General features: G+C 36.7%; 1 protein-coding gene and 1 pseudogene across 2 annotated transcripts; both read right to left on the bottom strand.

Moving 5' to 3' along the window:
* Nucleotides 1-9,607: 9,607 nt before the first annotated feature.
* LOC149147741 (putative inorganic phosphate transporter 1-4) lies at nt 9,608-12,509 on the bottom strand. Of its 2 annotated transcripts, none has more exons than XM_089438781.1 (2): nt 12,297-12,509; nt 9,608-11,545 (listed from the first exon to the last, which is right to left on the bottom strand). In XM_089438781.1, the coding sequence occupies exons 1-2, from the start codon at nt 12,361-12,363 to the stop codon at nt 10,023-10,025; spliced, it is 1,590 nt and encodes a 529-aa protein (XP_089294907.1). In that variant the 5' UTR covers nt 12,364-12,509; the 3' UTR covers nt 9,608-10,022. The 2 variants fall into 2 exon arrangements, with proteins under 2 accessions (XP_089294907.1, XP_089294906.1); XM_089438780.1 differs by having other exon boundaries at nt 9,608-11,672; nt 12,297-12,453.
* Nucleotides 12,510-12,541: 32 nt separating this feature from the next.
* LOC149147740 (inorganic phosphate transporter 1-4-like) overlaps nt 12,542-26,103 on the bottom strand; it is a 38,804-nt pseudogene continuing 25,242 nt past the window's right edge.

Genomic DNA, 26,103 nt, shown 5'->3' with positions numbered 1-26,103 from the left:
GATATTATAACAACAATATAACCTGTCAATTAGTATAGTCAAGAAAATTCCATAAAATGTAAAATAATCCAAACATATCATGCATATTGATACATAGACAATTCGATCCATACCTTGAGAGACTCTATTATATTGCAACTTCCACGCATGAGGTGTCATTCTCTATGGTCTTAATCGAGTCTCTTATTTCCCATTGAAAAGATGTTTTCCGATACTTCGGTACCTATGGTTCTTAAAAAGGAAATGCATATACTCTTAAAACACCTCATTTCCTAAGCTTCTTGAATGATGAGATTTAATCTTAGGACTACAAACTGGACAAGAAAATTTACCCTTTGTTTGATGACCTCCAAGAGATGGAATATTTTTTATATGAATTATTTTAAGTATGTAAAATGAAGATACTATTTAAGAAACATACATGAAATGAACTTCATAAAAGTAAACACTATTAAAGTGTAGGGTAACATTATAACATACCAAAAAAATGTGTTAGCCCTAGGGCATCATGAATTTTCCATACCATGGAATTCAAGTTCTCTTTGTGCATGTACTTGTCTAGAGATATCATACATAGTGACAATGTTCCATAACTTCACCAACTCATCAATAAGAGGCTTGATATATACATTCATATCTTTAACCTGGTACTTACATACTTCATTGAACATACAATATGTAATTACTACATATATGAGTAAATAAATAAAAAATATATAAGACATAATTATAAGACATACTTGAACATATATGAGTAAATAAATTAATACTTAAAAAAATCATTGTCAACATTATGTGCTCCCTCTTTATTGACTTCCACAGATGAATGTTATTATTGATAACAAAAATGTGCCACGTCAAGTAAGTAGATCTGAGTTCTCTAAATGGATTGACACTGGTAACTGCTAATGAAAGCCTAAGATTATGATGTTTTGTTTTAAACTTTGGCCACTTTTCCTCTATATTCCTAAATGCATATCCATCTGTAGGCATTCAAAGAACACCATCATCACTTTTAATCGTTGCATGGTAATCCATAAGTTGTGTTATGCTTTTGCAACTAAACAATTGTCACAGACGTGGAACTATGGGAATATAACAAAGAACATTGCGAGGCAACTTTTTTGTTACTTTATCAGTTTGATATCTACTCTCATCACATTTTGGGCATTTGTGTTTCGACGCATGTTCTTTATAATAGAGAATATTATCATTAGTACATGCATGAATAACTTGATACTCCATTCCAATATCTTTCATAATGGCATGTAATTATTGGTATGTACAATGTAAAACATTTGACGGTGGTAATAGAAATTCACCTAAAAATCTACAACATAGAAAAAAGTACTTCTTGTTAATGTACTAAACAATATTAATTATACATATTGCATTCAAATGTTACAAATTAATCAAATGGTGATCAACATACTAATTACATTAAAAATAAAGGAAAAAATTATTGCTTTATCATGTATATAGTACTAGTTAATGCCACAAAATATATTACATACATTAGGAGTTGTGTAACACATGTGTTTGACAAACCATTCACTACCTTTAAGTTGACCAACAACAATACAACAGAGAGAAGAGATGTTTTTGAGCCTTCATAAAGAGTTTGAATTGGCCTCTCAAGTACGGGTTTATCAAAAGCATGACCATTAGACTGGTTGCCATCACCATCCATTTGGACATTATTAAATGTCTCTTGGATCAATCTATTTGTCCCATCTTCTTCAATTATGTTATCAACATAATTATCTTCTTCCATAGGATTATTAGCTTGATCCTCAATATTTGCTCCATCTTCTTAAACATGCGATTGTACTACAACCACCTCTTCCTCATCAAGCAATGCCCTAGGGAGGCCATACTATATAATTACAATGAATAAAGTAATATTAGTATATATAGAAAATATTTAAATGTCGATACAAACATTTACAAATATAATATAGGAAAACAAAGGCAACAAATACAAAGACAAAGGCAACTTAGGTGAGAACAAGAAACATAGACAAAAACAACCTATGTGAGAGAAAAAACAAAGACAACAAATCAATTATGATGTTTGTGCAATTTATCAAGATTATATTTAAGAATATGTTGGAAAAATATAGGAAAGATGTTACTTTTCTTGACATGTAGGAAGAGAGACACATTTTGAGATATATAGTCACAACCATAATAAAAAACATGTTGATCTTATTTTGCATTCATCGTTATAATGTCATATTCTTTATTAATTTCACTTAGAGAACAAAAGTTTTAAGAGGATGGGTGAGCAAACATGAGATTGGGTGAGGGAAAGAAACAAATACAACAAATCAATGTCATCATGAAACTTGTGCAATTTAGCAAGATGTTGAAGATTATGTTGAATTTTTTTAGAAACAAACACCTAGAAATCATCAAACCCTTTACATTCCACTCACATTTACAAATGTACTCAAAGTGCAAGACTTAAACAATAATACCAATGAATCTAGGTAATACCAATTAAGTTCAAGTAGGAAAATCTCCAGGTAAATACTACAATATTGTGCATAATGGCCTCCATAGGACAAGAGAATGAGAGGAGAAGGACAAAAAATGTATTTTATCCCAAGCTCCTCTCAAATCTTCGATTATGACACATGAAGGGTGGATCTTATATTATATTTTTTAATCAATTTTTAATTAAAAAAAATTAGTTCTAAAGAGGACGTGGACTTTTAATATTATATGAAAGGTATTCTCACAATGAAAGTTACTACTAAAATCAGTTGGTGGCTAGATGGGTCTAGGAATGTAGAAGAGGAAGATAAGTATTTCTTATTCTTTACTGTTTGTTCTTGTGTGTGTCTCTAATTATTCATTCTATACCCTTTTATTCTTAATTTCTCATATTTTTCACCATTGCTCCTAAATAGGTATGTCTCATATTGTCTAGGCTAACTTATCAAAATGAAGGAAACAATGTGGTTGTTGATCTAACTTATTAGTTGCATTTTATTTTGTATTTTAATAATATGTTTTCACTCATAAACTTTGAAACCAATAACCTACGTAAGAAAATTAGTTAGGAACCCATTTTTACCTTAGACAAGTGGTAGGGAACCCACTAAAGACATTAATTTTCATAGGAAACCCTTTTTTAATAAGACACATCATCAATCTCTCCTGCTACACTAAATGGGGTATTGTTTCTTTTTGACTACTTAGTTGATTTCACCAAAATGTCAAAAACTCACTCATTTGTACTTAGTGGTAAGTGAATGCTATATACAGAATAAAAACATTATGCCTACTTCAAAGGACATTCAAAATGGAATGATCTACCTTGCATGAATGATAATAAGTAAGATAAATTTGGAAATAATAACCATTAATGATTATCAAATATTTCATTAATCTACCATTTTCCTAGAACTATTATAACGTTGATATTACTTCAAGTTTTCTCACAATTTACAAGAAACGAGACCATATACTTATCACAAAAAGAGACTTTATATAGATAATTATTCACGCTATATCACTTGGGCTTAAAAAGTTCATTATCCCCTATTAAAAGATTTTGAAACACCAAGTGCAAGGCTTGTGTCCCATACTTAAAAAAAATGAGAATGTCTTTTTTATGAGCGAAATACATTGTGGATAGGAACATAACATTTTAAATGTGCATAATATACTTTAATAACTTATTAATAATTCTCCCTAAAAACCCATTAACCTCTAAATCCTCTAGGTCCTAATTAACCCCCTAACACCTTAACCTGATTCCCCTAAGTCGTTAAACCCCTAACCCATAAGCCCTTAAGCCTTAACCCCTAACCCATAAACCCTTAAACAATGTCACCTTATCCAGCCCATAAACTAATTAATCCATAACTCTACCTAACCCCTTAATCAACCCTAACCCTAATAATCAAATAATATTTATCCACAACAAGATCACAACATAGGTCAAATATCTCCCAAAAGAATATAAACATTTGCAACATAAAGATAATACAATTTACAATACAAATACATAAAATCTAAAACACAAAATACATATAAACATTTACAAGAACAATCCAAAATACAAAGAAATATAATGAATAACTTACTAATGGATGATATTCATGTCTGCCTTAAACATGTTTATGGTCTCTACAATGCCTTTTAGTTGTTTTTATTAGAGGTCTCCTTGTTTTCAAGCCCTTTCAATTTCCTACAAGGGAAATAACATTTTCAATCGTCTAAAGCCCTCGATGTTGATCTCACATCTCGTTGGCCTCCTTGCAGAATGTTATGTGACATTCTTCTTCACCAAACTTCCAGTAATGATTTTCTTCAAAAATTAACCTCAAAATAGGCCTACAACCTTTCAAAAAAATCACAAGTAATATAACAACTATGTTGAAGTTATATGATATTTGGGCCTATACATACATACATACATACATACATACATACATACATACATACATACATATATATATATATATATATTATTGATATTAATATTAATATAGCCTAATTATATATTAATAATATTACATATAATTATAATATTAATCTTATATTTATTATAATTAGTTACTCAACATAAACTAGTCCTAAATTAGACATTGTCCAACAAAAAGAAGTCATTAATGGTGGAATTGGTTGTCATACAAAGATTGTCTGGCATTTATTTTATATTGGACCAAACATTGAATATTCGACGGTACAATACAAGCTCTCTCATTGGATATTCGATGGTAAAGGAACTCACATCAAATATTCGACAACTGTCAGGATTTATAAAAAAAATACATTTAACTTCCAATAGCTTTTTCCTATTTTATCCCTTTTGTTGGATTCCACCATCAGATTTTCCGCCCATCTCTATTAGTGTGTGGTTTTTTCCCTCGAAAGGTGTCCACGTTAAACCATTGTCTGTGAATCTAATTTGTATGATTTTTTGCTAAGTTCTTTACTATATTGATTGAGTTTTTTTTTTAAGAATTGTAAATTTCATACAATATTGGTTCACTCGCCACTCTCAATATTTTGTGATTCCCAACATCATCAACATTTATTAAGTAGAATATTATGTAATGTTTATTCAATAACTGTAATTTTATTTAAGCATTTCTTTTAAAAGTTACCGCCTTGAAGAGGCAAGTGAATATATATCTCTATTCTTCATTGTCAAAGAGATGCTTCTTAGGGTTTATCTCTCTTATCTCTTGTGTTCTTAGGTTTTCTACTACATTTTAAGTGATTTCTCTAAAGTTTATGGGTTATGTACCATACACCATTGCGTTGTGTAATGAATGATCCTTTGGTGGATCATGATTAAAGTTTCATGATAGTTAACTTTTAGTAAAACTTATTATATTTGAGTGTGGATTGAGATTTTTCTTGCATACTATGTCACAAAGTCTTTCTTCTTTCTACATCAAGTGGTGTTAGAGTAAGTTGATGTTGATGTACATAAGAATTCTATTTTGATATTGATTTTTGGCAAGCAATGTGAAGTTTATGTTCTCACGTTAGCATCTTGGTTGGTTGAGTGTGTGGAAGCTTTCAAACCTGGTGGAAAATGATATTATAGTGTTTGTTATAATATGGCATAAATTACATGGCATAAAAGTGTTTTCCCTATGTTGAATGGTCAAATAACAAGTCTAACTAAAATCAAGAGTCAAAATGCAAATGAAGAAATGATAGCAACTTTAAGAGTGTTATATTCCATCTTGGATGCCATGTAAACTTCCCATAGAAGTGGAATGACAAGAAAGATATATGATGCGAGCATTGAGATTAGTATTGTAGAAGAAGAATGTAACACTGCCATCGTGACCTCCTATAATTTATAAATATATTTACTATGTGTGTATGTTAGGATGTGTTATTTCTATGTACCTACATGTATATATGATTCAAGCTAGCATTCCTATGTATATATATGTTGAGCCTAGAGTTCCTATGTGATATTAGGCCATTGAGCTTATGTGCTAAAAGGATAGCAAGCTAGCTATGTAAATATGTAATTACACTAATATTAATAAAAATACATGACCACTATAAACCATATCAGAGTAAAGAGAGGGGACCTAGGAATCAATGAATGGGAAAGGACTAAGTGGATAAGTGATGACGAGTTTATGCCTGGGGGTTATGTAACATCCCCGACCCCCAACCACGCACTGCTACTCACCGCCAAGACTATAATTTTTCAAAATTTATGTAGAAGCTCATATTATCAATGTCCCTTATCAAATCTTGGCACACTAATGGGATCTTTGTATCCACCCCAACCGATGGCTATCTAAGCTAGACTACCATCTAGGTATAATCATGCCCAAAGGAACTTAGTGAACAATAACTATATTGTTTTCCTCTTTTAATCAATTACTACAACAATACCACAACATGTGCCTGTAACTTAGGAATTTAATCATTGGATTACTTTTCCATGTATTGAAATGCATAACTATATGCATAATTAATGGAACATTCAACCACAACCATAAATATTAACACAGTAAATAACTTTCATGCACAATAGAAACAATTAGAAACATAGCCCCAAATGGTGGTTTACATGAAATAACACATAAGTAAAACAATTACACATACACACTTATCTAGTAAAGAAGTATGATCAGCTGCAGGTCTTCCACGTTCCACCTATCCACAGACTACATGGTTCATATACTCTCAACCATGGGTCATCCCTGAGAAAAATTCCTCACTCCATGGACAACAATTAAACTAAGTTACACACATACACAACCAACATTGGGAAAGTGTACTAACCCTAGCATCTTCAGCCTCCAACCTATAGGTTCACACCCCTCATCAGTATGTGCCCAAGTGATGCAACACTTCTTCACACCCAACAGTCCCTCGGTTGTGCTGCCACCTCTAGGGTGACTTACCATTGGTCAGTGACAATCTCAACCATGTGGATCTAGGATCTCTTGCTATTCTCTGGGGTTCCAAGTACCCTTTAGTCCCAACCAAAATATTTCTTGGTAAGAGCCCAAACATAGGGTTAACTGGCCAACCACCAAAAACTGAGATGACTCTTATCATTTCTAAAGTCCAAGCCCTGGATTCATTGACTGGTCCATGACCAAAACTCCATAACATTCAATAACTCCTGAATTAACTCTCTTTCAAGAAAAACATCTACTTTACATATGCATGACTCTATCTTTCCATGTTGCACCCTCCAAAGCTACCCGAGCCTTAGCACTTTTTTCAACCAAAATTAACACATTAGAACTCTTTCCCCCTTTCTTGTGTTGAAGCCTTAGAAGGGTAGTGACATATTTTGAGGGATTGTGTGTATAAAGAAGGGTGCATTATCCTGGGTCATGGAAGCTAATGGGGAATGATAGGCTATGGGTTGGAGGTTTCTAGAGTTTCATACTTTGGTTTGTTACCTTATTGGTGTGATTTGTGGACTTTAGTTACCTATAGAAAGTCTTTCTCCTTAATGGAGTCATAGATCTAGCTCGAAGGTGACCCACTATTGAGAGATCGTGAGAAATGTGGATTATGGTTGGGAGGAATGTTCAAGGAATATAGCCTAGTTGGTGCTTCATTTAAAAATAGAAGTGTTCTTATTTTTCCACTATGTTTAAGTCATGTATTTATACATGTTTTTAATGAATTTATGTATGTGTATCATGCTTTTATGGTTATGTATATATGTATATTACGTGGTGCTATACATTAGGAATGTGTTATAGGGTAGATATATAGCATGCTAGTTGATATTGGAGTCTTATTGGGTATTGTATTTTATGGTATTAGAGGTATCTAATCCAAAGTTAAAGAGAAATTTGGATTCTATAGATGTAAATGTAGTAATGCACCCTAGTGATAGGTGTTGGGTGTGGAGCCTAATTATGTTCTTGATTGTTCAAAGGCTTTTTTTCAACCATGGTTAAGTTCCAATTCCTGAAGGGGGGGTGTGGTGCGGCTTGCCCCCCATTATTTCTGATAGGGGGGTCTACCCGGGGTTCAGGGGCAATGACCTCGAAGCAAAAGTTAGATGAAAAATTTCCTTGTAAAATATTATAATTTCATAGTCAATCTGGGTCATTCATTGGGCAAAAGATCTTACACTAGAAGTTATGTTAATTTAGGGATTTTTTTTTGTTTTTCGTAGAAGGTAACACTCTTTTTTTGAGGGAATTGTTTTATGACTATGTATTATTATTTTATGTCAGGAAAAACGAGGAGTCTGTGTGAGAGCAAAGAGAAAATTACAACAGATTTGTTATAGGTTATATCTCTTCATTTTGCTAAATAATATAAAAAGAGGAACTGATTCTTTCTTCCATAATTGTATGTAAAAAAATCTTTTGATGATAATCACATAGAAAAAAATATTATAAACATGTTTCAAACCAGCTATCTTATAAATAAATAATATTATTTCAATAATTATTTTTAAAAATTATTAACAAAACCCTTAAAAAAATCATAAGAAATTAAATTAAAATATTAACAAATCCCTTTAAAAAAAACCATAAAAAATTAAATTATAAATTAAATTAAATCTATAAATATTAACATAGATAAATTTGTCTCCTACAAATTTAAATTATAAATTAAATTAAATAATTAATAACTCCCTTAAAAAAACCATAAAAAATTAAATTATAAATTAAATCTAAATCTATAAATATTACCATAGATAAATTTGTCTCCGACAAATTTCCCCTTACTAAAATTTTATTTGATTAATTAGTACATGTATATATTGGGATCGGATATTGAGAATTGGCAAGACCACTTCAAATATGCCATGGCTACTTTACTGCCGGAGAATCAAAGGGGTTTGGCAATTGTTGGAAGATGCACGGTAACACTCCAAAATTGCTTTCATCCTTGTGGATTAATGAACACATGGAAGCACGAAAGTCACTAATGCCAAATATGAATAGTGTTGAAGGTGATAAGATATCAAGATGTCAGAGATTGAAAATGGTTTCAACGGATTCACCTCCTGTAGCACAAATATAAATTATAACCCTGGGATGAATGAATGGCTTTTGGCTTTACAAGGGTAGCTTTCAAAAGTTGTTTTGTGCAGATGTCAGACATTGAGTTGGCGCTGTTGAATGCCAGAGTGCTGTTTTCATGATTGATTGTGGGGATCTCTGCCATATAGAACAATCAGAATGGACAATGATTTTCCAATACACAACGATTTAAAATAATGGGCAATAATTTTTTTATAAAATAATTTGTTTAGGAATTGATATATATAGTTTGAGTGAGTCTAATAATTAAGAGTATGTATTTTTTCTTAAATAATCATATATTTAAAATTAGCGAGATTCATAGATTTAGTAATCAAATCGTATAATTCTCTAATCTTATAAACAAAAAATCTCATACACCAATTTCCTGATCCCACAAATAAAAAAATCCTGTACACCAATTCAATAGGATCATAAACTTAAAAAACTGAAATATATACAAATAAATCAATTCAATAGGATCATAAACTTAAAAAACTGAAATATATACAAATAAATCTATGATAAAATGTATTTTGAGAAATTTAGAGGAACTAAAATATATACAGGTGCATGAGGAGATATATCATTGTAAGATGTCCATATATGTTTGCTGAATGCCTGATAATAGGCATAGGGGCTTCATAAGCCATTGAAGTGATTACACTAGCTGGCTGCCATGTAGAGTATTACAAATGCGTATTGAATTTGTTAATCCCCATGGATCCACGTCACCATCATAAGCCATTAAAGTGATTCCACTAGCTGGCTGCCATGTAGAGTATTACAAATGCGTATTGAATTTGTTAATCCCCATCCAATGCATCCACGTCACCATCGACCGACTGTCATGTGGAATCTTGGCTAAGTCCCTCGCTAAATGTGTGGTCCTATCTACGACCATGGCAAATTCAGTTTCTTTTTAATGAATGGTGGTTTTGTTACAGAGGGCTATAACTGCAATTTGCATGAAGTAAAATAATTTTACACAACTTTTCTCAAGAAATTGAGATTTAGCAGCTATTCAATTGAGGTGGAGCTACGCCCCTCTAGTGGGGGACATCCGAGCTGGACTATTAGCTGTTCATCATTCTCGCCAGAGAGTTCTTCCAGGGATTTGCCGGTTGCTTCAGGGATCAGGAACGTGAGAGGGAACCCTATAGCGCTTATTGCTGCTAAGATTAGCATAGAGGCTCCGACACCAATACCCTTCTGGTAGCCTGTGTCCTGAGCTTGGTCGCGGCCAGCTGCGTAGAGAAAACCAATGGCTCCGATTATGGCTCCTGCCTTGCCTGCTGCTCCCGTTATGCCGTGGCATGTTGAACGAAACCTTGCCGGGAAGATTTCCGCTGCAACGATGAATGTAGTTACATTTGGACCGAAGTTTGAAAAGAAGAAGGTGAAGCAATACATTACGATGAAGGCCGAGCGTTGTGTTCGCCAATGGTGGTATGAAATACCAAGCACGAACATGAAGACTGTCGTGAAGAAGAATCCCATTAGCTGAATTGGTTTTCTACCGATGCGATCAACGAAGGCAACTGTGAACCAGTAGCCCGGGACTGTCGATGCTAGAGCAACAATCGACTGTGCTCTTGCTATTCGATAGACTTCTTCAATGGCGTTCATTTTTTCGGCGGACGGAAGCCATTTTAAATCTGTGAAGATGTCCTTCTGGAAAAGATTTTGGCTGTAGAATACGATGTCGATGAGAAACCATGTGCTTGTAGCGCCCAGTAGGTGCCAGCCGTGTCGCCTTGCAAACGCTCTGGAAAATAAACCAAACCCCGGCTCCGTCCTCGCAATCTCTTCTGCCCTCATTTGCTCCACTTCGATTTCTACGTTAAGAACGCTGGACATGTCGGCCGAAGCTTTAATTGCGTCTCTTTTTATTAGCGCCGTGTAGCGAGCCGTTTCGGGCATTCTCATTCGCCAGTAGTATGTAAACGCAGCGGGAATGGCTCCAAACATAAGAATCGTCCGCCATACAAAATCGGCTTCACGGGCGGTCGAACGTTCCGGATCTTTCTCGTACGCGGGGCGGTCGTATTTGCTATTGAATCCCGCAGACACGATAATGGCCACCGCACCTCCGGCAAGAATCCCGAACCCTTGCAGGGCAAACACTGCTGCGATGAATGACCCTCGCGTTTTCTTGTTCGCATACTCGGCCATAATGGTGGCGGATAAAGGATAATCTCCGCCGACGCCGAAGCCGAGCCAGAATCTGAAAAAGCAGAGCGTGGTCATTACGGATTTGGCTGTGCTGCCGTAAGAAAGACCCGATGCTATGGAAGTAGTGACCATTAACATAAGAGTCATTCCATACACTTTCTTCCGCCCCATTTTGTCGCCCAGCCAACCGAAGAAAACATGCCCTGCAAGTGCTCCACATAAAGCCACCGTGCTCACGGCGGCCAAGACATTTGGAGGTAAAGTACCGGGCCTCTGGCTGTTCGGATCAAAGTAATAGATCCTTCCAAGGAGCTTGGTGACGGTGGAGATGCAGAACAAGTCATAGGCATCCGTGAAGAAGCCCATCCCTGCAATAACGATGGCCTTAAAGTGGTACCATTGCGTTCTTGCCGTGTCTAATACATTTAACACATGCAGCTGATTTCTGCTCATGGTGCCTACTTTGCTTCAGCCCTTCGGCTGAAAATCCTTTGCCTGCCGCACATATAAGAAAGGGAAATTTCAATTAAAGCTCGGGGACTTCGCAGATGTTTCCTAGTTAAATTCTATTAAATAAAAAACCAATTTTTAATTTTCCATATGACCTAAACAACAAAGTTTTATGGAAAATATATAAAAGTAGAGAAAAGTATTCCAAGATATTTTCTAAACTTTAAATAAAACAAATTTTAAGGATCTTGGATGTCAAAGGTTCAAGAAACTAAGACTGGTCAAGAGCAAGCTATTTAAAGTTCAATTTTAAATTTACTTAATGGCGAAATCTCCAGCATTGATAATCCTCAGAAATTGGATCAAAAATTCCCAAATCGATGAGAATGAAGCATGGATTCTCGAACCTGGATCTTGGTTTTCAAAGGTTCAAGAAACTAAGACTGGTACTCTTTAAAGTTCAATATTAAATATACTTAATGGCGAAATCTCCAGCAATGATAATCCTCAGAAATTGGATCAAAAATTCCCAAATCGATGTGAATGAAGCATGGATTCTCGAACCTGGAGACTCTTCTGAAAGGAACGCCGGAAGGTTTTTCCTAAAAGCAGAAATTTCGGGAGCAGCACAATCTAAAAACAGCAATAATTTATGGAGTTAATACGCACCTTCCAGTCGATCGTCCGATCTGCGTCTAAAGATAAAAGAAATCCCAGAACTCCGAGGCAGGATCATCTATTCCGTACAGAGAATTGTTTCACAACGCGAAATGGCTAAAATTGTTAACAGCCAGGACTAAAATGACACCGACAACTAAATGAAATAAGGCGTGGAAATTCGCGTGAAAGACTATAAGGCCTTATCTCCAAACCCCACAATCTTAAAATTTTAAATACCAAGAAACCCTTTTTTCTTAAATCACTGTGCCACCATATTTGTCAATTGTCTTTTGCCGACAGTCAACACGCTCCTGGTTTCCAAGCAGTTCACAATTAACACGCCAGCATTTCAAATATCAAATTAGCCTGTGGGCTCCACCCGTGACCCGAACCCACGCATACCAAGTGTGGGCATTACAATTTAACGGCATGTTAGGTTAGATATACGTGTGGGAGTTACCGATTTATCATGTGGTTAAAAAAATTGTAGGTAGAAGAGTTTTCTCGAAGTTTATAGTTTTTCCAATTTTTTTGATGAATTAGAGATATGTGTTATCTAATTTTAATGGTGTAGCTGTCCTCTGACATACAAACATGTTAGATTAGATATACATACGGAAGTTACCAATTCACCATATGGTTAAAAAAACAGCGGGTAGGAAAGCTTCGTCGAAGTTCGCGATTTTTCCGAGTTCTCCGACGAATCAGAGGAATGCGTTGTCTAATTTTAGTGGTGTCGCTGTCCTCTGACATTTTGATGGGTAGCACGTGAGAAGCTTCCTATCCAAGGAATATATTTCTCGGTCAACCTAGTCATTAGACCAACACTAGGCTGCATATACTTGCATATTAATTTATCAATGAATTACCGATTTACTGAATTATATGATTTGTTTGGTTTGGTTCGATTTATTGAACTATATGATGCTGTTTTTGTGTTTTTTTAATAATAAATAACAAAAGTATTATGTAGATATTTTGGCATAAGATTTTCATAATAATATTTACCTAATAATATTTTTAGTCTGAAAACTACGATTTATCACAATCATTTTATAGGGGGTGTTTACGTTTCGCGTTCTAGAAGTGGATTTATCATCATTCGTTCAATTTTTTTAAAGAAATATTATCAAGAAAATAATAATATTTATATAAAAAATAAGAATAAAAAATAATAATATTTATATAAAAAATAAGAATCAAAAATAATAATATTTATATAAAAAATAGAAGCAAAAAGAGAGAAAAATGAAAAAAAGACAGGCTCAAAATTACACTTCAAAAGTAATAAAAACTTAATTATAAAAATAAATAAAATAATAACTTAATAAATTTCTAATAATTTGTTATAAGATTTATTAATAAATATAATAATAAAAAACGTTAAACTTATATACTAGATATATTTAAACTTATATACTAGGTCATTATTAATTATATTACTCTTAATTAAGAAAAAATTATTTATTAAGAAATTAAGAAAATAATATTTGTTTTGGAATGAGTATTTCATACATTTTTTAAATTTAATTTTATTATTATTACAAAAATAGATTACATTAGAGAGCATCTATTATATCTCTGGATTTTTGGATTCAAAGATCGGGGAGAATCATGAGTTTTTCCTTCTTCCTCTTTCTCCATCAGTCCATCTTGTGAAAGAATGTACAAGTAAGGCTAAAAATATTTGTCATTTTCTTAAGTCATTGCCATTGCCATTGGAGCAATTGGATATGTAATATCCTTCTAGCCATCAAACTGGTTCTATTCATGATTTCACTTTTTCCCACAAATTGTAGGCACTGTTGGAGCTAAAGATCTCTCCTCCTCCTTTGGTGAAAGATTTTCCTCCATCAGGGTTGTGTTAGAGCTACTGGACTAGAGCTTGAGATGTTGAGTTGTTCATTCATGTCTTGTTGTCGATCTTTTGGTGTCGTGAGCTAACTATTTTGATTTTAATCTGCAAAATTCTCGGCACCTACTATTGGTTTTGGATTTTAATTATTAATAATTATTTAGTAGATAGTAGGAATTTAATCTTCATAAAATAGGCAACATTCAGGGGATCTCTCTGGTAAGAAGTCTCAACTAGACCTCAGACCGTTTGGAGTGGGAGTCACAACAATGGGTGTTAATGTAATGTCTTGACCGTGGTAGCGTGCACAGATAAGTATGATGACTTTATTTGGAAGCAAGTGTGTGACCTTGCAGCGAGTCAAGTGAGATGCAAGGGGGTTCTAACACACAGAGGGGAAAAGGAAGTGTGCCCTTAGAAGCTTGTAATAGTACGTAGCTTGAAAGGAACACACGAGCGGAAATACATCACAAGATGAAATGCGAAATAGTCCACAAATCAAAGTGACAGGTTAATCCAACAACATGAATGTTGAAAATAGCAACAAGAAATTCTAAAAATAGAAGTGCTAAAAATAGCACTGTTATAAATAGCAGTTTGGGTACCAGTGCTGGATTGAGCAACAGGGAATGAAAAATGGAAGTGCTAAAAATAGCATTATATTTTTAGCAGTTCAGGATGGATTCCTATTTTTAGTCAGTCCCTGGACTAAAGTAGGAAGTAAAATTCAAATTTGAACTTAACAGCTATTTGAAAATAAATTAATTAATTCACTTTGAGTTAATTAGTTGTGAAAAATCAAACATGAAGTCTATGTGAGGACATGCAACAATTTATCTATTAATTGATGAATTTATCCATCAATTAAAGAGATAAGGATGAGTTCCAATTTGAGTAGTAATTAGTTGGCTCAATTAACTGAGTCAAGTCCAGTTATAATTTATTTAAACATTTTGTTTAAATTAAGTAAGTTCGGTTAGTTAATGCATGCTTGCATATAACTGCTACACTTCAGATAACTGAAGATTCTCTCATGAATAACTCATGCATGTCAGTTCAGACAGAGACCTAGTTGAGATCAAAGATGAGACATTGTACTATTAGTTGGATGAAAATTTTCCTATAAAGGAAGCTCATCCATGGATGAGGATTTATCTCCTTCAGGACTGCGTAGTTGGATCACAGGTTAGTGAGTGTGTGAAGAGGCCAATTCACACAAGTGGCTGCACTGGACCCCAATCAAAATTGCGCAAAGAAATGGGAGGTTTGGAGGGCAGAACAAAGGTTAGATAGAGGCCTTTGACTGTCTATGAGTAGCATAGGTATTGTAGAGAGAGCAGGATAGCTTTTGAGCTGATTCTTTTTGTAATACTGGCTATATTTCCACTGTTATGATAATACAGAGTTGGGGTTTTAGGTTGAGGCTTTCCCTGGGTTATATCTTCTGTGTTATGTGTGATTGATTCCTTCTTATCAATTATATGTGTTCTTATTGATGTTGCTCATGTTTGATTAAGCTTCCGCTAAATTGGTTATAGAAGTAGATCAATTATTTTGCTTTAGTATATTGCATTATTAGGTGATCTACATGTGGGAATTTCTACAATGAATTCAACAAGATTCATACAATTGCATACAAAGTAGTTCATAAGAAAATGCATAAGTAAAACAACATACGTTGCTAAAGCAACCATAATAGTCCAACTACAACAAAAACATATGCATGGAAGCATGTTGGCTATGTATTATATTATAAGTGAATTTTCCATCCATACATACACCATTGACAACCACTAGCCCCAATAGTGGAACATTACGGTGAAGAAAAACTACTCCTCGAAAGAAGTATACTCACTCTACATTGTGGAGAAGCCAACGCTCGTCACAATACTCCAAAGCCTTCTCTACGACTAAGCCTAGCCAAAAGCTTGGCTCCCAAAAACATGTTGTATGAGTTATGAGGTTCTATTTATAACAAAGGGTGGGGTGACCATTAACATTCCCCCTTGTGACTCTTTCACTACCCTCATGACTCTTCAACTTCCTTACAAGTAACTCATTACATAACATGATGACCTTTCACATTCCAGTAATGACACTTGGAATTTCAATTACAACATATTTACAAATAATATTACATTTTCCACGTGTACCCATGTAAGACAAAATAGGCTAGAGATAGCCTAATAAGACAAAACACTATGATTCTGAAGTTTGGGGAAAGACCAACTCGACAACCTCCATTTGGTGTTCTTGGTCACATATTGATGCCAATCTTGGTACCGCATGATGATGTCCGCAAACTGCTTGATGGTATATTTATGATAGTAGACTCTTGCCTCCATAGCATACGGGTACGTGGTCTTGGAACCTATGTCCAACTCGTTTTGAAGCATGTGCGGCATGTTGTTGACCATGACGGGACCACCAATGTACTTCTGCATGTTATGTGTGCTCAACTCCAAGTCTTCCCCAGTGACCTCTCATTTTAGCTACTCCATGTACTCATCAATCTCTAACAGAATTTGGTTCTCGTGTTTAGCATTGATGAGGGAACCTATATTTGTTCACTCTTTTCCTCAGTTGTTGCTTGTTCTAGGTCATCAGCCTGTATTGGGTTTGTTTTCTCTATCATTGCGTCCTACATTTGTTATGTTTCCCTCTTATTCTTCTCTTCCTGTTCTTACCTCCTCATCTCCCATGCATCCTTTGGTTGTTGTTCTGCTTGCTGCGATCTCAGTTCTGCTACCTGCAAGCTTTGCTTATCTCTCTTCCTCTGTTTTGTTTTTTGTGTCCTCTGCTTCCTTTTGCTTCTTTTGCCAAAGATTCCTACATGGATATTGAATCCACTTTTACTCAACAACTTTGTTCTCCCTCTATTATGTCAGGGACTTCCTCTTTCACTGATCTTGTACTAGATTTTTGCCTTCTCCTATTACCGCCAGACTTGTTGCCATGTTAGTGTTGACTCATTTTTTATGAGTAGTTGAGTGTCTGCATATATTGACAAGTTAACTAGCGCTTGCTCAACTGATTTCAGTGGTCTCTCTTGAAGCAGTTCTCTTTGGTGCCATGGTACAATTACTACTGGAGAGAAGTGCTTCACGAGTGTGGTACCTGTTATGTTCCTATACCAATAGGTATCATATATCATGATAGAATTGGTTTAGCTCTGAAATATGCGCATACTTTTGCTTGTTGAAAATGTTTTCCATATTCAAAAATTCAAAAAAATTCAAAAATGTAAAGAGGGTATGCCCTAAAAGAAAAATCAAAGGGCAAAAAGAAGGAAAAAGGTCAAAAAAGATGAAAATGAACCCCAAAAAGAAAAGGCCATGAAAGTGTGCAAGCCCAAATGCCACTACCATTTACTTTTATGCATAATAATGATTATGTGCAACCTGTTATTCATGCCACAATCCATGGTAACCAAATAGTTTAATCTTGGTTATTCCATGTTTTGAATTTCATTTTTATAGATATAGAGAATAAAATCTGACCAAACTGTTTAATCTTGGCAGATAAGTAGATAGGTAGAGTGAATAAAAGGAGCTCAACAATTTAATCTGAGCCCTTGGATGTAATAAGGATAGACTTAGATAGATTTCCATTGTAAAAGAAAAGAAAAGTTTGATAAGGGTTGCCAATTTAAGGGCACCCTAATAAAAGAAAAAAAAAATGGTAGGATAAGTAGGTTGGGTAAGTAGATGATTGGTTGCAGAATTATGCATGATGAATGATTATCCAAATATCAAGTCATATACTTTCATCATCAAAAGCACCTAAATATATGGATGACAATGAAGACATTCACATCATGGACAAAAGTCAAACTAATTAACTCCCTCACTTATTTTTTCCCTAAATTTTACTAATTTTCCATAAATACTAGAAGCACCAACAACCTGAAAGTTAAAGGTGCTCAGATAATTTCTCTGACTTCTGGAGGGACTGGACCCTCGACCCAATAACTTGTAAGGCCTAACTGCTAAAACCCCTTCATCAAAATTCACCCCCTTTATAATTCATTCATTCCCTTCAAATCCTTTTCTTAAGGTAAAATCACTCTTTTACTTAGGAAAAATAAAGGTTCTTTATTAAAACCCCCCAAACACATTTTAGCCTAAGTTATAATGTTGGATGATGAATGTATTTTCAGAAACATTCACTTAGCGCATTTTCCTTTTCCATGGTCATATTAACTTTTAATTCTTATTATCTAACTCCCAAAACAAATTACCCTTTCCCATATTATTAATAAAAATCCCAAATTCAATAAATATCTCTTCCCAATGGTTTGAAAAATAAACCATAAATAAAGTTAATTAAACTAGATTAGTTAACCGAATCACGATTAATTAAGAGCCAAACCCCCCGACGCATTAAAAAAGGGATTAATTAGTCATCTGGATTAATTAAATAACCTCTCTGCCAATACCATCATCCCCGATATAATTAAGTCATTTTAATTATTGTAATTATGCAGCGGATCCCCTTTATTAACTCCCTAACACTTTCCACCGCCGACTGTCGTTCGATCTATCCTCCCTCATCCGACGACTCTCGCTCATATTGCGCGGGCCTTTTGGTGGAGCGTTAACAACGCGATGAAAGCTATTTTGACTTTTCGTCAATGCTACGTGTCATCCCATTTGTGGCATCGCGCGACCCTCTGCCAAAACCACCAACCTCCCAAAAGCTGTGCGATGAAAACCATTACCGCTCCCGCTTATAGCTTTCGTTATACGACAAAGTGTCGCATCGGTTAGTTAAACCAACTATCGTTTTCCATTCACCCGCCAAATTCCCAAAAAGTCTTTGACTTTGTACATAAAACAAAAATATTCATGGTTTTCTCTTTTTACCGAAAAAATAAAGTTCTACTTCCATGCATGCATAGAGTACATCTAGAACAGCAAATTATTCCCAACCGCCAACCACTATCAGTTGCTAAACTCCAAGCCAATGCAGACTATTGTGCACACCCTACAAAACCTTCACCGTAGCCATTTGTCTCAACAGTCAACCAAAAACAGGTATTTACCGCATTTCCTTCTCAAAAACCTGGTTTTTGTACTGAACTTCCACTAAATTACTCTAAACTCGAATAATTCAGTACAATTAAGCTATTTCCCAGTCCCAAGACTTCCCCAAGCACCTGTTTTATCTGAAATCCTTGAAAACCCCAAATTTCTGACTTGAATACACAAGAAACAAGGGTGGAAGCTCCTGAAGAAGATGATGAAGATCCACGAAAAGTTAACATTCGAGAAATGGAAGGCTATCGTGAGGTTCAAGGGCCATTGATTGAAGACCCTAACATAACCATGCTGGTAAAGACAAAGCAGGTGAAGATTGGTACGGAGATCGAACCTAAGTATGCAATGCTCGATGACTACTGGATGACGTGATGGTGGATAAGGTCAATGAGTTGCTCCGTGAGTATCAGGACTTATTCCCGACCAAGATCACAAACTTAAAGGGGATTGTTGGCAATTTAGGGATGATGAGGATCACTTTAAAACTCGATGTGAAGCTGGTTAAGCAGAGGCCTTACTGCTTGAATCTGAAGTACAAGGAAAAGATCCACGTAGAACTAGACAAAATGCTTGCAGCTGGAATCATTGAGTGAGTGGAAGAATCTGAATGGGTAAGCCCTATGGTAGTGCAGGAAAAGAAGCAGAAGGGAGATATAAGAATATGTGTGGATCTCAGGAAATTGAATGACACATGTGTGCACGACCCATTCCCAACTCCGTTCACAAATGAAGTATTGGAAAATGTCGGCTGGCAAGAAGCATATTCTTTTATTGATGGGTTCTCAGGGTACCACTAGAAAAAATCACGCCAGAAACAGAAGCAAGACCACCTTTGCAACTGAGTGGCGCTGCTTTCAATACAATGTTATGCTATTTGGGTTGAATAACGTGTTGGCCATCTTTTCACGCATAGTTGTTGCAACATTCAAAGAATATATCCACAAATTCCTGGAGGTCTATCTGGATGGTTGGACTATATTTGGATTGGTTAAGCACCATGTAGTGAGCTTACGCTTGATGCTGGATACTTGCTGACGACATCAAATCGTGCTGAATCTCAAGAAGTGTATGTTCCTTGTTCCCTTTAGGAACCTGTTGTGACATGCGGTCTACAAATAGGGATTGATGGTAGACCCAGTGAAAATTGCAGTGATTCTAAATTTTGAAGCACTGCGAAGTGTTAAACAGCTGCACACTACCCTAGGACATATGGGGTACTACAGGAAGTTCATCAAAAGCTATGTCAGATCACCACACCAATGGAGAAATTGTTGAAAAAGGATGTCACATTCTTCTGGAATGATGATTGCATGAAGAACCTGGATGTACTAAAAGAGAAATTGGCCTCCGCGCTAATCCTGGTCTTCCCAAAATGGGATATGGAGTTCCATGTCCATGTTGACAGGTCGTGTATAGCTGGGAGTGGTACTAACATAGGAGGGTGGATAGGAGTTGGGTCACCCTATCACGTTCACGAGTCATAGGTTATCTAAAGCAGAAAAGAACTATTCCACAACTGAACACGAGGGGTTGGGTATGGTGTACGCGCTCCAAAAATACGACATTGTTTGCTAGGGGGACACTTCAAGATGTATATAGACCATTCCATGCTAAAATACTTGGTCAATAAGCCTGTGTTGGGGGGGCGCATATGTAGGGGGCTCTTATTGTTCCAAGAATATGATTTTGAGGTCGTTGTGAAGCCTAGACACCTGAACGTAGGACCAGATCACTTGTTGTGAATTGAGATGGGCGAGGAACCTACTAATTTGGAGGAAGGATTACCTGTTGCACATCATTTTTCTATGCGCATAGCAGACGACCACTTTGAAGATGTAATCCACTTTCTGATAATGGGGATGGCGCCAAAATAATACTTTTTCCAGCAGAAGAAGGTGTTAGAGTCGGTCTTGTCAGTCCTTCGTCAAAGATCAAAACTCTTTATTGCATTTCATGTTTAGGTGTCTCGCTCAATTCACTCAGTTGCATTTCGCTAGGGGAATGCCATTGACTGACAGAAGGGTTTGGATTTCTTGTTTCCCTCATGTTTGTACCTGCTGAGTTGGTCAAAATTTCTCCAAAAATCATCAAAGTTCATTTCAAGTCATTTGCAGTCATAGATCCTATTTTGGTCAAAAAGAGTCATTTTATTTTTTAAGTCTAGGGTTTGGTCTTTAGAGACGTTAAATAATGCCTGCAGGCCATGAGGAGGATTTCAATAAGTTTTCAATTCAAAAATTTTCATCATTAAATATGCTCGAGGACATTTCTTGTTCAAAACTCTGTTTTGAATAAGAAATTGTCGAATTCAGTTTTTGTAATAAGATGTATCTTTCTACCATGAAGTTCTTCACTTGCAGATTTTTGTCCTCCTTTGCTAAATTTCAACGCCAACATCCCTGCAAAAATCAACCCATTTCATCAGTTAAAACTCAGAAAGTCACTAAGAAAACAAATGGACAAAGTTGGATTAAATGAAAATAGCCAAAATCAAAAAACATTGCAGAATGGGTTTTGAAGAAGTAAAAATCAAAACCATCTCTTGTCAAAATATTTCTCAAATATATTTATTCCTTTGCAACAAGTGTCATTTAGAATCCAAGGGAGAAATCGTGTTTTGAAAGTGTAAGAGCAAAATTGTGTTTGAAAGAGGCCGACTGTGTGAGTTTAAGGTAGCGCGGCGCATTGGGAAGGGCCGCGGCGCATAGAGCCGCATACCACAATGCAAATTTGGTCGGGCACAGCGCATTCAACGCGCGCAGCGCACTGGGTGTGCGTGTGGCGCACAGAGCCGACAGGCCAAATTAACATCTTTGTTGTCACCGAAAATCAAACAAAGCCATTCCTTTTGATCCAATGAAGGGGAAGGAGAGGGCAGGGCGCAGTTGACACAACATCATCACAACATGATGGACTCCTCCTCGCACTATATTAACCACGACAATGTTGACAATAAAAACAACAAAGAGGAGGAATAGGGGAATTTTCCGGCGAACATATTGAAACGATTAAGGCTCTTGTCTTCGCCGTCAGTCTCATTTCGCGAAACCTTCCCCTTCCCAGCAGTTGCTCGACGAGGTCATCGCTTTCCATCATGCTCCTCCTGCCAGACCGCTTGCCGAGGATCCACATGATTTCAAATTGGAAGAAAATGATACCCATCTCGAAAACCAGAGTTGCAACGCTGATCCTGAGGCAAATGGAACTGAAACTGCTTCTTTACATAACGGTCATACATTTCTTGGAAATACTGAAGATGCAAAATAGCGGATGCATTTCATGTCAGGTGCAGCATTGAGGAAAACAAAAGAAACTCGTTTCAAAGTAATCTGACACATCATTTGTCTGAGCTTAAAGAATTACCATCAAAGAGAGGAGATGACTTACAAACAAAGAGTTTGCTCTAGCTGTATGGTCTTAAGCTGACGGATTTACAACAAAAGGTACGTTCTGAAAGTCAGCGCTGACTGCGAAGTTTTTGTTTGAACACGTTTTGACTCGATTTGGATGTCTGAAAATCTTGATCAGCGATCGTGGCACACATTTCCTGAACGAAAACATCAATCCGCTAACATAAGAGTTTCAGGTGTATCATCAGAAAAGCACACCATATCACCCACAAGCCAATGGGACAGTAGAAGCATTCAACAAAATACTGGAGACTGCATTGACCAAAGTATGCAATGTGCAGTAGAGTGATTGGGACCTATGTGTACCTGCATTACTATGGGCTTATAGGACAACGTGCAAGAAACTAACGGGACAAAAACCTTTCCATTTGGTGTATGGCGTGGAAGCTGTCATGCCAATGGAGTTTATTATGCCTAGTCCGCGCATAACAACGCTCACAGGTATGAAGGATTGCGAAGCTCTGGAAGAGTGGCTCGCATAGTTGGAAGAGCTTGAAGAGGAATGGTTCCTAGTGAGCTTCCATCAACAGGTACAAAAGCAGCAGGAGAAGGCCTGGCACGATCGCCATATTAAGTTTCGCACCTTCAAGGTAAATGATTAGTGTTGCTGTATGATAGTAAGTTTCATAAATTCCCAAGAAAGTTCAAAATTCATTGGCTGGGACCATACGTGGTTAAGGAGGTTACAGACGAAGGCATGGTACAATTGGTAAAGCTAAATGGATAGCCTTTACTAGGCAAAGTGAATGGCAACCAATTGAAGCCCTACGCGGAGGTGGTATAAGTGAGAAGCACTTCCATTGTGAAGACTCCACGATTTGTGGGTGCGAAGCGCGAAGTCATAATAGAGTCATAGGGTTGTCCACCCTTGGTTTTGTAATGTAATGTCGGCTTGAAAGATCTACCCATGGTCCACAGACCATGGGATTGTATAAATAGAGCGAGGCTTTAAGTGTAAAATAAATCTTAGCTAAGGAATAGACAAGAAGCATGATGAGTCTAAGATATTGAGTCAAAGTGTAAAGTGTGTCTTTAGGTCATAGAGTAGGAGAAGTATTTGCAGTTGAGTGCACAGAGGCCTAGTAGTCCGCCATTGAGTACACGTACCCCTGTAGTTGAGTGCACAGGGCAGGTTGAGTTAGTAACCATTGGAAGAATTAATAAAGAGAAGTTTACCATATTTCTATGTATCTTTGCTTGTTTAATATATTATTGGATATAAATTGCAAGTGTACTCTATTTGCTGCGCAAACTTATATGTGTGTGCTGTATAAATAAATATAACACAAGGCTTATATTTACATGAAGATAACTAACTAGCATAGGAAGATAGGTAAGTTCTCAGGTGTGACTTAGGGAAATAGTGTAGAGCGCTGCTCCAGTAGTGCAGAAGCCCCCCAACCCCTAGGACTATGCGAAGGGAAGTATATTAGTGCGCGAAGGCTAGGGAAGTACGGGAAGCAATCTGCACGCAAGGACGAACAGTTGGACTGAATCAAACCCTCAGACATCTCAAGGGTGTTGAAACCTGGTTCTAGCACCCCCCCCCCATACTACTTCAGGTGAGACCTCAGTCCACGCTCCGCAGACTGTTGCCAAAAGGGCAAGTAGTACATGGATTTGTTTGGCTAATTAACTCTAAACCTGGGTCTGGCCCCAACAAGCCAACAGTACCATGATCGTTCATCAAGATCTTTGGGCATCCAAATCACGTCAGTACATGTTCAAATAGAAAATTCATGGCAGTCGCGCCTGTACAATCCTTCGGGCTGCACTTCTGCCCAGCAAGTCAAGTACTCCATTGTAGTGATAATGTACTTCATGCCTGTCTTCCCTTGAGGCTGAATAGGTCCTACAAAATCTATTGCCCACTTTTCAAAATGTTGCAATGTCATTTGTGGATTCAAAGGCATTTCAACCCTTTGCGATGGCCTAACTCTTCTTTGACATACGTCACACGCCTTGCAATATGTTTTTGAATCCTGATGAAGGGTTGGCCACCACAATCCTATGCGTAGAATATTTTGCACGGTTGCTCTCCCTGCATAATGTCCTCTCGAGGTGCCCCCTTAAGCATCCACGAGGATGCTGCTTCGTTTAAACTCAGGTACATACCTTCACAGTATCTCATCAGTCCCCATCTTGTATAGATGCCCAGCAATGACAGAGAAATCTGCTGCGTGCACCACTAATTCCTTCTTTTGCTGGACAGAGTATCCTTCCGGTGCAGTTCCAGTTGTTAGGAAGTGTATTATATCCTCGAAATTTCCATTTGTGATACACATAGTAAAAATATGCGCGTCAAGTAATCCTTCCTCCAAATTGGTGGGTTCCTCTCCTGTGTCAATGCACGACAGGTGGTAGGGTCCTGTGTTCAGTCGTCTAGGCTTCACAAAAACTTCAAAATCATATTCCTGGAACAATAATAGCCATCTAGAGATGTGTCTCCCCAACACAGGTTTATTAACCAGGTAATTTAACGCGGAGTGATCTATATACATCTAAAAGTGGCCTCCCAGCAAGTAGTGTCGGTACTTCTCGAGCGCATACACTATAGCTAGCCCTTCGCGCTCACTGGTGGAATAGTTCTTCTGTGCTTTGGTTAATCTATGGCTTGTGAACGCGATAGGGTGATCCGAGCCTTATCCGCCATCCTGTGTTAGTACTACTCCCAATGCTATACATGATGCATCAACATGTACATGGAACTCTTTTTTCTACTTTGGGAAGACTAGAATCAGTGTCGTAACCATATTTTCTTTCAATATATCCAAACTTTTCTTACAGTCACCGTTCCAGCAGAACGAGACATCCTTCTTCAACAATTTTTCCATCGGCACGGTGATGTGGGCATAGCCTTTGATAAACTTTCTGTAATATCCTGTATGTCCGAGAGTAGCGCACAACTTTTTCACACTTCTTGGCTCTTCCAAGTTCAGAATCACTGTGATCTTCGTGGGGTCTACCGTCAGCCGATGTCTACAAACTACATGTCCCAATAGGTTCCCAAAAGGAACACCAAACGGACACCTCTTGAGGTTGAGCACGATCTGGTATCTTGGACAGGTATCTAGCATCAAACGCAAGTTCGCTACATGGCGCTTAACCAACCCAAAAATAGTCCAGTCATCAAAATAGACCTCCACGAACTTATGAATATATTTCTTGAATGCTGCAACAACCACGCACGAAAAGATAGCAGATTCATTCTTCAATCCAAATGGCATGATAGTATATTAAAAGCAACCCCACTCAGTTACGAAGGTTGTCTTGCTTCTATCATCCAATGCGATTTTGATTTGGTGGAACCCAGAGAACCCATCAGTGAAAGAATACGCTTCCTGACCACCTACATTGTCCAACACTTCATCTGTGAATGGAGTTGGGAAAGGATCATGCACACAAGCGCCATTCAATTTTCTGAGATCCATGCATATCCTTATCTCATCCTTCTGCTTCTTCTCTTGCACCACCATTCGACTTACCCAATCAGTTTTTCCATAGGCTCAATG

Source organism: Pinus tabuliformis, chromosome 9 (assembly GCF_031772625.1).
Source record: "Pinus tabuliformis cultivar Carrire ecotype Pingquan chromosome 9, CPIR1, whole genome shotgun sequence".
NCBI classification, from domain to species: domain Eukaryota; kingdom Viridiplantae; phylum Streptophyta; class Pinopsida; order Pinales; family Pinaceae; genus Pinus; species Pinus tabuliformis.
The sequence above is the reverse complement of the archived record's forward strand: the minus strand, read 5'-3'. Positions and strand labels throughout refer to the sequence as shown.

Excerpts from the sequence above, each read along its gene's own strand:
- LOC149147741 (XM_089438780.1), bottom strand. The coding sequence starts at position 11,630 with ATGAGCAGAAATCAGCTGCATGTGTTAAATGTATTAGACACGGCAAGA.